Source organism: Nesoenas mayeri, assembly GCF_963082525.1.
Source record: "Nesoenas mayeri genome assembly, chromosome: 1".
Lineage (NCBI taxonomy): Eukaryota > Metazoa > Chordata > Aves > Columbiformes > Columbidae > Nesoenas > Nesoenas mayeri.
Genome location: NC_137541.1, coordinates 192,273,891 through 192,289,121, shown reverse-complemented (window position 1 = coordinate 192,289,121; position 15,231 = coordinate 192,273,891). Strand labels below are relative to the sequence as shown.

Genomic DNA, 15,231 nt, shown 5'->3' with positions numbered 1-15,231 from the left:
ATTTTGCAAGTTTACTTTGCTCTTGCAAAGCAGTCAATAAGCTTTTCTTAAAAGCACTCCAAGAAAAAGTCCTAAGATTGCTTTGCACAAACCTACATGCACACTGGACAGTTTGGGCAATAACTTCTAATCATCTGTGAGTATTCTCTATTCAAGAGTGCAGAGAGCACCACATCATGCTGCAACCCCAAACCTTCCTCCCACTTCAACTATCTGCAAACATTAAAACTGCCATAATGGTTCTTCCCTCATGGTTTTCAAAGTCATGAGATGAATACTGCTGTCATGAGTCATCAGAAATAGAAGAGAATGAGCATTGATAATTTAGTAGGTGACAGATGAGGGAAAACAAGATGTACATGCAGGAAGATGTAGCACATCCATAATTTTCTTTGGGACCAATTAATGTTAGAACTGGTTTGCATACTTCTAATCAGAATGGTGTTGCAGTTTTCTGCCACAATAATGGGGATCTTTTCTAATGAAAGCCAACAAGATGCGTTTTTGATTTAATAAATAAATACATTCTGAACTACAGCACAGAATAATCACTTTGTCAAATACTTATAGCAGCAACAATATGAGACTTAGAGGCATAAATATTTATTAAATATTCCAGATGTTCGTTTTGTAAGATATATTATTGACGTCTCCTCTAAATGATGACGGAAGACCAGAAGCATGCAAGCTATGGCCTTACAACTCGAGGTGCCAAGACAACTTTTTCCATCTCCTCATCTCTCTTCACTCAACTGACAAAGTGACACTAACAATTAGTACCAGGTACTCTCCACAGGCTGCTTTTTTCCTTACCTTGTCCCACCATCTGCTTCTAGTTCATTAAATCCCTTTCCTTTCAACATGTGAGCAGACACACTCTAGTCAAATGTATGTTCATTTCAGAACACTTAGTGTCTGTTCTCGGTGATGTTTGTGGGCTCATGTCCTCACCCTACCCACTCCATCTACTATGTGAAAGAGCAATACAAGTGGGAAAACAAGGGGGCTTGTTGTTGTTGTTGAAGGGTTGTGTAAAGAACACACATTTTTTCCACCTTGTTGACATCTTTTCTCAGTTTTCTGCACACCTTTTATATATAAAAGCCAGCAAAATCATGCTGATGAAGTAGCCAGGAAAAGGCAAGTACCCCTGTGGAAACAGCAGATAGTTCACAGAAATGGCCATTGCTGGATTTCCTCCATTTCTGTTCATTGTGTGACACTTGATAGTTCTCTGTGGAACAGCACATCTGACAAAAGCAGGGCAGACAGGCTGACAGACTGTACAGCAATTGAGACATTTTTCTTCGTGTTCCTATTGCCTGAGCTTTGTCAGAAGCCAAAACCCTACAACAACATAAAACCTCAGGAGAAATACATTGCTCAAAATAGGCATTGCGATATCTTTTACTAATAGAGCAGGCTGTAGGCTGATGAAATAACCACAGCTTCACTCAATTCCCCACGGCTATATGGATTTTGACCAGCACAACATGAGCAGCAGCAGCAGGTCAATAATGCATTGGAAAACACACATAAGGAAGGGGAGGTGTAGTTCTAATAGAGATGAGTTTATGCAATAAGTCTAGGAAAATTGCTGTAAGCCATTCAGGAGACTCCTGGAGTGCACTGAGGATAACTTCCTAAGCCAGGTAATAGACAGCACTACCGGGGGCATGCAACACTGGACCCAATGGTCACCAGTGCAAGTGAGCTAATTGTTGACATCAAAATTGGAGACAGTTCTCAGTACAGGAAAGACATGGACGTGTTGGAGAAGGTCCAGAGGAGGCCACTAAAATGACCGGAGGGCTGGAATAGCTCTGCTGTGAGGACAGGCTGAGAGAGTTGGGGTTGTTCAGGCTAGAGAAGAGAAGGCTCCATGGAGACCTTATTGTGGCCTTCCAGTACTTAAAAGGAAGCCTATAAGAAAGATGGGGACAGACTTTTTAGAAGTGCCTGTTGTGGTAGGACAAGGGGTAACGGTTTTAAGCCAAAGGAGGGGAGATTCAAGCCAGACATGAGGAAGCAATTTTTTTACAATGAGGGTGGTTAAATACTAGCACGTTTCCCAGAGAGGTGGTAGATGCCCCATCCCTGAAGACATTCAAGGCCAGGCTGGATGGGGCTCTGAGCAACCTTGTTGAAGTTGAAGATGTCCCCGCTCAATGCAGGGGGTTGGACTAGATGACCTGTGAAGGTTCCTTCCAGCCCAAAATATTCCATGATTCTATGAAAAGACATGAGCAAAGCTGGTCAAAGCAACTTCATTACCTTTAAGAGGTACATATGTCAACAGACTCAGCAAAGCATCAGAGTCTTTTTAGAAGGACAGGAGAAAGCAACATAATTTCTCTGTACAAGCAACTTTTCACAACTTGCTATGACAATAACTGAATAAAACTTCGGCTAGCCTCTGCTCCAAATTCTACACAATGGATGTCTGAGGTGAGTGACTACCGTGCACTCTATGTCACCTGATCTTTTTCATTTAGAAGTTCTGAAGAGTAGCTCTAAAAATTCAGATCAGGGTTGTTTCTGTTGCTACAAAGTCCCAAACCCTCTCCCTAAGGGCAATAACTCATTTGTTCACCCAACTGCAAGGGGCTGCAAGATCTACATAGAAAATAAAAACTTAGTTTAACATTCGTGCTCTGTAGACAGGTGTGGAAAAGGGTAATACTCCGCTCAAACAACACCCCAGCACCATCACCCCAATCACTATTGCAGAAATGGCCAGTAATGTAAGCAAAAGAGCAAAAAGCACCCAGGGGCAGCCCAGCAAAGATGTGGTCCCAGCCTCACACCACACATCTCTCTGGGGATAGCTGCTTCATTGTGCTTACATCTGTGAGAGAAATTAAAGCAAGGGCTACTTCTGCTGGACAACAATTATTTGTTAGTACTGAAGTACTTATAAACTGCCTGGAACCATATAATCTATAAAATGCCAATGAATTGCTTCTTCCTGACACAACTGTTGTGAATATGGCGTTAAACCCACACAAAGGCAGAGTCACTGTCACCTGCAGGAAAGTTCCATTGAACAACAACAAAATCATTCCCAAAGGATACAAAATCATAAAAAAGTATTTCTGAAACACCACATATTTCAGTTACAGATACTTCAATTCAAGGCAGGCTCTTCAGTAGAAAATTAAATATGCTGCCATAACATGCAAGTTAATGCATTTCTCTGCCCAAACACAGTGATCTGCTGTGCAAGAGGTATAACCTTTCTAAGAGGTATAACCACTAGATTAATGACTAAACTCCATTTTGTTATTAAAAAAAAGAGATCTCACTTCTACCTAAGCCTTAACATTTCACTGCTCTCACAAAACGTGAATAAAAACAGGTCCTTCAAAGGAACATTTGAAAACCATAGACAGGCAGTCAACAGCTCAGATCTCATAAATGAAGTCATGAGTTCAGCTGCCGTCCAAGCAACATTCACTTCCACGGAAGAGTAAGTTTTGCTCGCTCTGCACTGGTTTCATACTGATATCCCAATCAGTGTCAGGAAAAATAATAACATCTGTCAGTCTCTGGAAAAACTTTTAACAAATAAGGCTTTTCCTTAAAGAATTGTTAGGTTTAATCCTGCAAGCTTCACCAAGCCTCTCAAGGGGTATATTTTCACCTACTGTGCCCAGGGCCTGTTAGGGACACTAAGAGGGGAAGACTTAACCCCACCAGAGGATACCATCGCTCCCTCTTAGTGCAAAATAGGGCCAGGTTTACTACAGTTTCATTTTAAAAGATTACCCCTGAGAATTAAGTTTAACTACAGTTTATGCCTAAAGCCCAACAAATGAATATACAGTGTATCTTAAGTATATTTAGGAAAAAAAAAACACCACAACTTTGAAAGGCAAATGCAGCTGAAACTCCCCAGAGAAGATGAAAATGTTATAAAAAATTTACGAAATATTAAGTCACACAAATTTATTCTATGTTGAGAATAGCAATATAACTACTTCTAGAGTAGTTAAACATCATACCACTAAGTTTAAAGACCCAGATCCCCCTCCCAGTTAACATTTTTGTTTGAAGACTAAATCCATTTAATATGAAATTTCCTCTTGCCATGCCAATTACATTTTAGAACTTTTTCCTGTGAAGTTTAAGTGCACTGTCTTATTTGACACACAAAGTACTATTAAAAACAGCCCAGAGTAAAAAAACAAACCAAACACGTTTTTCTTTCTTCAGTATCAAGCACCTGGCAAGTAAATGGAAGGTCCCTGCAAAGCCTTAAAGGCTATTAAAGGCATTCCTCTTTTTCCCTGGGGATTTAAAATTCAGTTATTTTTATTCCTCTTTTTAAGCCTATGAAATTACATCATCTTTTCCCCTGTGATTTACGCTTTCCAGTATTTTTTCCAGCATTGTTCCTCATTTTGCTAATTCACTAATAATTAAAACTGCTGTTGGCTTGGTCCTGAAGTAACAGGAGAGGAAATGTCCAGTATTACATGTCTCTCTGAAAAACAATACCTTTCATTATCTTCAGTTAATTACAGATATTAATATAGTAAAATTTTAATAATCTGCATTTTATGATTTGTTTCAGCTACACAGGTCTTTGACCTAGACTGTCAAATCTTTTGAGAAATAAACTAACAAACTGCGTTGGAAGGATCTCAACCAAAACATTGTGATAGAGCATGAAAGTAAGAGCTTTCTGTTTGCTCAGTGTGTGTTAAATTCCCCACACACACAATAGCATAAACCTATAACAACCTCAGTTCCCTTCCTGGGCACTTGGTGCCAGGTAACCCAGGTAACTTTGCACAAAGAAGAACACCAACCTTTTTCCTAGTCCTGCATCTGGGCTTGTTGCATTCAAGAGAAGATTGCTGCAGTTGTGTGAGCTCCCCCTTGTGAAACACTTCACTCCCATAAAACAGCTGCACAACTGAGACCCTCCCCCCCCAATACCTCAAACTTTCCCTCTACATACCTCCCCACTCAAAAAAAAAGGCAAAAACATCAATCAGCAGTAGAAAAATAAAAAGCTATTAAAGAGCCAATTCAGGTAAGTCAGTGCAGTTGAAAGCCATTCAGAACAACTTGTGACAAGGAAAAAGAGCACTGGCAGGATGGGGGGAGGATGGAAAAGAAACATTCTTCCCCAGCCACAGAATCCTAGAATCCCCCAGGTTGGAAGAGACTATTGGAAGTCAGCTAGTCCAGCATGCTTGGCTAAAGAAGGGTCAACTAGAACAAGTTGTCCAGCTGGGTTTTCCATGTCTCTAAAGACAGAGACTCCATAACCTCTCTGGGAAACCTATTCCAGTGTTGGAACACCCTCACAGTAAAATAGTGTGGGGTTTTTGTGTTCAGACAGATATTAATGTGTTTTAATTTGTCTGTTGCGTCTTGTCCTGTCACTGAGCACTGCAGCGAAAACAGTCTCTCTCATCTTCAATGGCACCTATTATATATTTATACAAATCTATAAGAAACCTTCTGAGACTTCTCTTCTCCAGGCTGAAGAGTCCCAGTGCTCAGCCTCTTCTCCTACAACAGATGCTCTAGTCCCTGAATCATCTTTGCAGCCCTGCACCCAACTGCTGCTTTCCAGCCTGGCAACCCCCAGCATCTCCTGGGGCACAGGGTTACCGCTCCCCAGGTACAGGACATTGCATCTCCCCTTCTTGAGCTTCATCCGCTCAATTCTTCAGCTTGTCAAGGTCCCTCAAAGAATAGCAGCACAACCACCTGGTGTACTGGCCACTCCTCCCAGTTTTGTATTGTCCGTGAACTTGCTGAGGGCAGCACACACATATATAAAGACAACACTGCAAAACAGTAGCACAAGGTCTCCATATAGTCATTGCCCACAAAGCAGGTCTTAATTCTAGGATGAAAATACTTCTCCACCTAAACCAACAATCACTTCTGGGTCACAGTTCTCCCCAAACACCAGCAATGAGCACAGACAAACATACAAGGACACACACAGTCCACTAAGCTGCATAATGTTTCCAAGTTAAAAATGATGCGGCCTTCCTGCTATGCAGAAAGTAAAGCAGGCCAGCTTTGGGTTTTTGTTTTCTTTGGGCTCTGATTTCCTTCTGAAGTAATCATGACACAGGATCACATCTGTGTATAGATAAATCCACAAACAGCATCAAATTTTGCTGTGACCTAATAAAGCAAGCGGTAACCCAGCAATCAAAATTGGGCAAATTGTATTGTTATGCATACCCTTGCATAGCTGAAAAAAAAACTGAAAAAAAATCAAGACAACTTATGTTAAACCAGAGACCTTCTCTAGAGCTGAAATGAACAGTCACACAAACTTCTAGCAAATTCCTAGCAATTCTAGCAATTCTTGCTAGCAAATTCCTACTGCTTACAAATGACCACATCCACACCACTCCTCCCCAGTGCCTACTATAATAAGGCAATCAGGTATGTTTTCTCAAGATCTTTCATTGTTTTATAAAAGAGATTTGACTCCTTTGGGACTGACTGTTGCAGAGGGAACTGTATTATTAGATGACAATTTTAGTGAAGTATTTGCTTCCTCCTCTGTAGAAACAGGCAAGAAACTGCCCCAGTTGCTTTCCAGCATACTTACACAACTGCTTCCAAGAACTAGCAGAGCTCTACCAGCAGGAGGGAACATGCAGCCGATTGAATGCTCACCTTTCAGGTGTACAAGCTCTACTACTGCACTGCAGAGCATCCTGTCGGACAGGAAGAACTGACATCTTAAATTCTGTTGGCCTGTCAGTCAGCCTTGCCAACACTTTCACAGACCTATCTGTGGTATAAGAGAAATGCCTCTCTACAGTCCTCCTTTACTCCCCCCAGCACAGTCTTGCTTCATAATAGTTCTTACGGCAGAGAAATCAATTATACCATCAAGTGGCTCACCACTGCAGCTTGCTTCCTCTTGAATATCACTGTTTTCCCTACTTCTGTATTTCCTGTAAGCACTACAAGCATGAAAGGAAAGTTAACATACTAGCTAAAGTTCCACAAGCTTGGTGCCCAATTTTTTACTGAAAAAAGTCCCAGTTTCTTACCTGCAGCAAATGACCGCTTTACAGGAGAGTGCCAGGTCCAGGAAGCTCTGCCTGACTTCAAATGAAAGGGCATACTTCAGTGTGTGGCCATCAATAATCAGAGCAATATCGTTTTCCTTGCCTAGTGACTCCCCCAAACTGGTACAATGTTGAGTCAGAGAGGCTCTTGTTGCCTGCAGAATAAACAGAAAGAAATCACGTTACTTCTTAATGTAAGAAAAGTGCATCCAAACTGCAGCAAGGTATTTCTGGACTCTGCAATGGAGCACAGTATACATCCACCTAAACTGGCAGTGATGCAAGTCGATCTTTCAACAAGACCTTGTGCAAACATTAATTGTGGTCAAAGATCAGCAAAAGCTGCATCTGCTTGCCTAGGAACACATGCCTTTCTTCAGCACACACTGTGCCATCTCTACTACACACTCCTGCACGATGCATGTGCTTCCAGTACTTGTGATACGTCCTCTTTGACTGTAGCACAGGTAAACTCTAATGCCTTTCATGGCTTTCGACACCAAAGTATCGCTATTTATTCAAACAGTATTTCCTACCCCAAAAACATCTTCACTGACAGCTGCTGCCAAGAAAAAAAAAAAGTACATGTATCAACTGTTCATGTTTCAGTGTCAACACAATATTTCAACCATCCTACTACATTGAAATTCACGCTTAAAGCAGTCTATTCCATTCCTGTGCAGGTTAGTTTAACCATCAGTCCCAGCTGAGTTCATCACTGCTAGATAGTTCAAGAAGTTGCTCATAATCTGAAGTGCACGTATACTTTTTGACAGAGAAGGTCTTGACACATAGGACAAAGAATGTCAGGATATGAAAAGCAAAGACTTCAGTATCAGTCAAACACCGCTTTTAGGTGACAAATGATCGCTAACTGCTAGATTATGTAATTTTTCAGTTTTTACCCTTTGTTCACAAAGTAGTGTCACTAGCAGACACAAAAATAATTGAGTGAGGGGTTGCCATAACATAAACCAGTTTACAGCCCATTGTTCTCTCTACTCTTAAACCAAAAAGAAGAGCAGATGCACTCCTCCTCATCTTAACCAGGCAGCTTTGAATAACTGTACTACACCAAGTGTTACACATGCTTCCACTACTTGATATTTAAAGATACTTGTTCTGTGATCTTTCTGTGTAGGTCTAAGCAAAATATCTTTTTTTCTTTATATAACAGAAAAAACACTAAAAAAGAGTTATAACTGTCAGAAATGAAAACGTGACATTTATGCCTTATTGCAACCCATTAACCTTTTTATAGATACAGATTTCTTCAGACAATTGCAAAATCACAAACTGTTGCCGAGTGCTACATTTCCTATTTGCCCCGCTAGTTCAGCAGACTGATGTTAAAAAACAAACCAAAACAACAACAACAAAACACACACACAAAAAAAACACAACAAAAACAACCAAACAAAAAACCACACGAAGAACAAAAACAACCAAACAAGAAAAGCTGGTTACTCTGGACTACACACATGCTGGTCTTGAGGAGCAGATGACCCCAATGAAGGCCAGCACTGATGTGGAATCTGGATTTCTCTCTATATATTCAAGTACAAACAGGAGCTGGGGTTTTGCAAATTGTTGAGGAAACAAAGGATATAAAGAAACCTGCACTTGTGAACTCCCATATGAAAACAGCAAAATAAGTTGTATCCCTTTCATGTCAAAGACATCTGAGCCAAAAAGCTGCAGTTCCATATCACACTATTAAAACAGTGAGAAACAAGTTTATGTTCCTAAAACAGTTCCTTCAGTGATCTACTTCAGCATCTATCCACAAAGGGAAGAGAAAGAGCTTCCTAGCACCACAGCTTAATTTCTTGATCTGAGCTTTCGCAAACTGTTCTGCTCACTCTAAACAGAAATGTCATACCGACATGTTTGTTTTTCCTCTTACTAAAGCGATGGGAAACTCCTTTGACCTAGATGCTCGCAAGGTTGTTTCTCACTTTTCCCCCCCTCACATCTCACCAACTGTGCAGCGCTTTGTCTTAAATACGCCTTCCCAGAGGTGCCACCGCCTTGGCTGAGGGGCTCAGCTGTGCCCTGTGGAACCAGCCATGCCTGGCACGGGGCAGCCCCGGCCTCTCCTCAAAGCCCCTGCAGCCCCCAATGCCTTGCCAGGGACACCCTGAACAGCTGGCCAGATGGGCACTACTACAATGCTTGAGAAGCTCAGGTAGATCAACTGAGGATGTCAGACTACCAGAGACCAAGAGCTACTCCACAACTCCAGGACAGAGAATCACAGGCAGTGCTTCTGGCTTATGGCAGAAGACCTCTCACACTCCCCACCTCCTCTTTTTCTTTTTTTCTTATTACCACTCTGACTCAAGTCCCAAGTTCTCATGCCTGTCGGAAGACAAACACCAAGAAAATTATGGCTGCTCAGGCTTACCTGGCCTGTTGGTGCTTTCCGGCCTCCCCACAGCCGCAGTTTGTGACACAGCTCACACTGGATGTGCACAGCACAACACTGTCCTCTGCTCCTCTCACTTCTCCCCTGCTGCCATTTTGGTGGCAAAGTTTTAACAAGGGTATAAAAGTAATATTCACCCTGGCTAGAGGTATCCTGACCACAGCCATCAGCAACAGCAACCAGTGCGAACTTCATTTCTGTCACAGTAACAGCAGGACCATCCCAAATACTTTGGACTTTGACCATTCCAATAATGTTCTTCTGAAGTAACCAGCAACAAAAGCGTTCCCTTTCTGTTCCTTTAGGATTTTGGTTTGTTCGTTGTTGGGTTTTTGTTTGTTTGTTTTCCAAAGATATCTACTATAGGATTACATCAATGATCTTTAAAAGCCAGTGTTCATAAGTTCATGGTCAAGGATTTTGTCCTTTATCTTTTTACTTCCAGCTCAAATAAGAATCATCTTGTTTCAAAAAAATGCACTAGCTTCCCAAATTAAACATATAGTTTCACAAATCATACTGAGTGAACCTGATCTGACTTGTGTCAAGACAGCCACCACAATACATCAAGCAGCAAGACTGAGTGTACTGTGGTGGTTACAGGCTACATATTTTTGCTTGCCTTGAATCATATTTCTCATACAAACTCAATAAATACGTTGAAGTCTGAAATGTATCACAAAACTGCTAAACATGGCAGCATTTCCAGATATCTGCCTTGCAAAGTTCTGAAGTTCGAGTAAATCAGTTTTACACAAATAAAGCCAGTAAAATAAAATACTAAAATAGCCACACTCAATCAAACCAGACCACAACAGTGGCCAAAAGCAACCAGCCAGGAATTGAACACAAGAATACAGGAAGCATATACCAGCACTCCCAGAAGAGTCTCTGGGCTTCCAACATTGGCAGCTCAGGGACCTCCCGAACCTGGTGCAGGGTCTGTTACAGGAGAGCCCTCAATCCTCAGTTACCATCAGAACTGTTGGAAGTAGATCCAAAAGACAGCAAGGGGAGAGGGGTCACCCCTCCTTTACAGTAAAGCAGGATGCAGAACAGCACATAGGCAAGGAGTAAACCCCAAGAAACACTGGAAAATAAATGAATTTGAGGTGGTGAAGAAGTTGAGGACATGACAGCAGTCAAGACAACATTACTGAGTGGAAGATCAAGTAGCCCAAATGACTGAGCTTTCCTTGGCCAAACAGGTGGGAGGAAAATCAGGCCACTTCCACACAAAGTGGGGGGAGGGGGGGGGAAGAAGGTGGGGGTGGGTACATTGCAGTTTATTTTCTGTTGCCCCAGTTATTGGTATGGTAGTCAAAACAAGCTCACTCTGACTCACTAAGAAACTAGCCCCAAACTGGAGGCAAATTTGCAGATGGAGTTAATGAGCACAAGAGTGCACAATTCTGCCATAGATTACATCTTGCACCTTTTTCACTACAAGAATGACCACGTCATTCCCTGCTTCCCTGTTAAACTGCAAGAGATTAGATTTATGACTTCATGGCATGCTTTAGTTGTGCTGTACTTGAACACTTAACGCAAAGTTAAGAACATGCTTAAACCATTACAGACTAGTGCTTGGAAAACAAGGGTAAGTCTTGTCTACTTCAACACTGCCACGTAATGACAACATTCACAGAAATCCCAAGGACAGTATAAAGAATACAGGTTGGGTAATGTCATCAATAACAGAATTAAAACCCAAGAACTCTTGCCCCAGGATCTTGGAGTAAGTGTAATTTTTCTATTATTTCTTTTTTGTTACTGCTTCCTCTCAGTCTTGCTCAAAGCTTTTTCTTGTTCTCAAAAGCAGAATTAGCCCTCAACCTTCTCCCAACTCTACCCACAGGATTAAAAATTCCTGTATTTGAAACTAAGGAAGACAGTCCCTCCCTCATTCCCTGTCCACCCCTTCTGGCACTTCAGAGTAAACACCCTCATTGCTTCTTCACCTGACCCAAAGGAAAATGAAGGGCCAAGGCCCAACCACACCCCTCTTGCTCAGGCGAGGAGAACCTGAGGGCAAGTTCAGGATCGATATTTAATATCCATCATCTGTTGCCCAAAAGAAGTAGTCACCTGGCAGCAGAAAGATTTACAAAAGATAATACTTCAAATAAAATTAGATTACTAGTCTCTCCATAGCTTAACATCATGGTTAAGCACAAGTCTTACCCAATTCACACTCTGGTCACTGATGTTATTCATCTTACACACAAGATTAGTAACAGGTTTAATAATACCCCAAAAAGCTCTAAGTCAGTGACCTCAGTTAAACAGCATTTTGCAAAAGTCTCAATATACTCTTACACACACGGTTAACTTGCAACCTATGAACTTATACAGTAAAAAAGAAACAGTAATTATTATTTCCGTTTCATAGAATGATTTGGGTTTGAAGGGGCCTTAAATATCATCTAGTTCCAAACCCCTTGCTATGGGGTAGGCATACACCTTCCACTAGACCAGGTTGCTCAAAGCCCCAACCAACTTGGTCTTGAACACTTCCAGGGATGGGGTGTCCACAGCTTCTCTAGGCAGCCTATTCCAGTGCCTCACCACCCTCATGGTGAAGAATTTCTTTCTTATATCTAATCTAGGTCTACACTCTTTCAGTTTAAAGCCATTACCTGCTGTTCAATCACTAGATGCCCTTGGGAAAAGTCCCTCCCCATCTTTCCTGTAGGCTCCCTTCAGGTACTAGAAAGCTGCTATAAGGTCTCCCCAGAGCCTTCTCTTCTCCAGGCTGAACAACCCCCCACCTCTCTCAGCCTGTCCTCACAGGAGAGGTGTTCCATCCCACTAATCATCATGACCCTCCTCCGAACCCTCTCCAACAGGTCCATGTCCTTTTTACACTGGGAGCCCCAGAGCTGGATGCAGTACTCTAGATGAGGTCTCACAAGAGCAAAGTAGAGGGGAGAATCACCTCCCTCAACCTGCTGGCCACACTTCTTTTGATGCCATCCAGGATACAGTTGGCTTTCTAGGCTGCAAGTGCACATTGCCAACTCCTGAGCTTTTCATCAACCAACACCCCCAAATCCTCCTCCTCAGAGCACCTCTCCATCCATTCCCCACCCAGTCTGTATTTATGCTGCAGATTGCCCTAACCCATGTGCAGGACCTTACACTTCACCGTGTTGATTTGCACAGGCCCACCTCTCCAGCCTGTCAAGGTCTCTCTGGATGGCATCCCTTCCCACCAGTGTGTCAACTGCACCACATAGCTTGTTGTTGGTAAACTTGCTGAGAGTGTACTCAGTCCCACTGTCCACATCACCAAAGATGTTACACAGCACCGGTCCCAACAGCAAACCCTGAGGAACACCACTCATCACTGGTCTCCATGTGGACACTGAGCCAGTGTCTGCAACTCTGAGTGCGACCATCCAGCCGATTCCTTAACCACCAAGTTGTCAAACCATCAGATCCATACCTCTCTAACTTAGAGACAAGATTGACATGCAGGACAGTATCAAATGCTTTGCACAAGTCCACATAGATGGCATCAGTTGCTCTTCCCTTATCCACCAATGCTGTAACCCCATTGTAGAAGCCCACCCGATCTGCCAGGCTCTATCTGCCCTCAGTGAAGTCATGCTGGCTGTCACCATGCACCTCTTTATTTTCCATGTGCCTTAACAAAGTTTCCAGGAGGATCTGCTTTATGAACTTGCCAGGTAGAAATGAGGCTGAGGAGCGTGTAGTTCTCCAGGTTATGCATCACTCCTGAGCTTGGCAGAGGTGATCCTTGACTATTACCCAGCTTTCTTGGGCCCCTCTTCCCTCCAGGGCTTTATCCCACAGTACTCTACCAACAAGATCCCTGAAGAGTCCAAAGTCTATTCCCCTGAAATCCAGGGTAGCAAGCTTGCTGTGCACCCCCCTTGCTGCCCTATGTATCTTGAATTCCACCCTTTCATAGTCACTGCAGCCAAGGCTGCCCTTGAGTTTCACACGGCCCACCAGCCCCTCCTTGTTGGTGAAAACAAGGTCCAGCATAGCATCCCTCCTCAGAATCACAGAATGGTAGGGAATGGAAGGGACCTCAAAAGATCATCTAATCCAATCCCCACTCACCAGAGCAGGAACACCTAGATGATTTACACAGTAATGTGTCCAGTCAGGTCTTGAATGTCTCCAGCAGAGACTCCACAACCTCCCTGGGCAGCCTGTTCCAGTGTTCTGTCACCCTCAATGAGAAGTTGTTTCTTCTCATATTTAAGTGGAACCTCTTGTGTTCCAGTTTGTACCCATTACCACTTGTCCTACCATTGGTTGTCACAGAGAATAGCCTGGCTCCATCCTCGTGACACTCACCCTTTATATATTTATAAACATTAATAAGGTCACCCCTCAGTCTCTTCTTATCCAAGCTAAAGAGACCCAGCTCCCTCAGCCTTTCCTCATAAGGGAGATGCTCCACTCCCTTAATCATCTTCATGGCTGTACACTGGACTCTCTCCAGCAGTTCCCTGTCCTTCTTGAACTGAGGGGCCCAGAACTGGACACAATATTCCAGATGTGGTCTCACCAGGGCAGAGTAGAGGAGAAGGAGGACGTCTCTCGATCTGCTAACCACTCCCCTTGTAATACACCCCAGGATGCCATTGGCCTTCCTGGCCACAAGGGCACAGTGCTGGCTCATGGTCATCCTGCTGTCCACCAGGACCCCCAGGTCCCTTTCCCCTACACTGCTCTCTAAGTTCCAGTATAAGTTGGGGAACGACCTGTTCCCCAATCACATAAATTCCCAGCAAATATTAGACAGATCCAGTTTTACTTAAAGGTCAGAAGGTACATCAACTGAAAAGTCCATCGGTTTAGTTGCCCTGAATCCGTGGGCTATCCAAATAAACACAGATACCTAATTAGTCAGTAGAGGACATGTGCAAAAGCTTAAGCTGCCTGATGAATCAGAGCAACATCATCAGTTTAAGTAGAGCTTCACAAGGGCTTAAGAAGCCACTCATGCAAGACCACCAAGTGAATCAAAGTTTCAGAGGAAACATTAAAAAAGGATCAAGTAGTCTGCAAAAAGTCAACTGCAGAATGGAAACTGAAGAAGCTAAGAAATTTAAGTTTTCACTTAATTTTATTCTACTTTACCACATTTGACACAGTTGGGAGAATATCAACAATTCTGACTCATACAAATGAATTTAAGGGTTAATGTTGTTATGGTCTCTACAGTTGAGTGAAATTCAAGACATGATGGTACATTCCATAATAAACCTACCCCAGCTGCTTTTCCTGTTTAGTTTCCCATTTCCATTTTAACAAGTCACAACCCCAAATACAAACCTTGAGCAGAGCATTTACTTGCATTACTGTCTTACAACAGGCTTTCAGATTTTATTATTTTGTGTGTGCATAGTTTCCATCCAGAACACAGAATAATACTATTAGCGCACTACTATAAATCTCCATAGCAGAACATAATTTGTTGACAGGCAGAAAACAAAAACATCCTGAAGCAGAGTTTGTGTGGTCTTTTCTCTGGACTGCAACTCTCAGGATCTTTAACAAACCTTTTAATAGCATGTTTGTATATTCTCACTGTCTAAAGCCTCAGAAAAAACACCCTGCTATGCCCGACTTGGTATATAAACAAAAAAAACTAACAAACAAGTTCTGGGATTTCCCAGGCTATTATTTTGTAACTTAACAGACCGATTCCTAATAATTTTCACATGATGCTTAGAGTGAATTTATTAGTCAACGCAAACA

The 15,231-nt window shown here is 42.5% G+C and overlaps 1 protein-coding gene across 1 annotated transcript in view; it reads right to left on the bottom strand.

Annotated features, from left to right (window-relative positions):
- ATP8A2 (ATPase phospholipid transporting 8A2) overlaps positions 1-15,231 on the bottom strand; it is a gene marked incomplete at both ends in the record, with an annotated part of 185,474 nt that overhangs the window by 103,621 nt on the left and 66,622 nt on the right. The window contains one exon of the mRNA XM_080364292.1: positions 7,044-7,216. Within this exon, the coding sequence (XP_080220418.1) occupies positions 7,044-7,216 (173 nt within the window). The remainder of the gene's footprint in view (positions 1-7,043; positions 7,217-15,231) is intronic.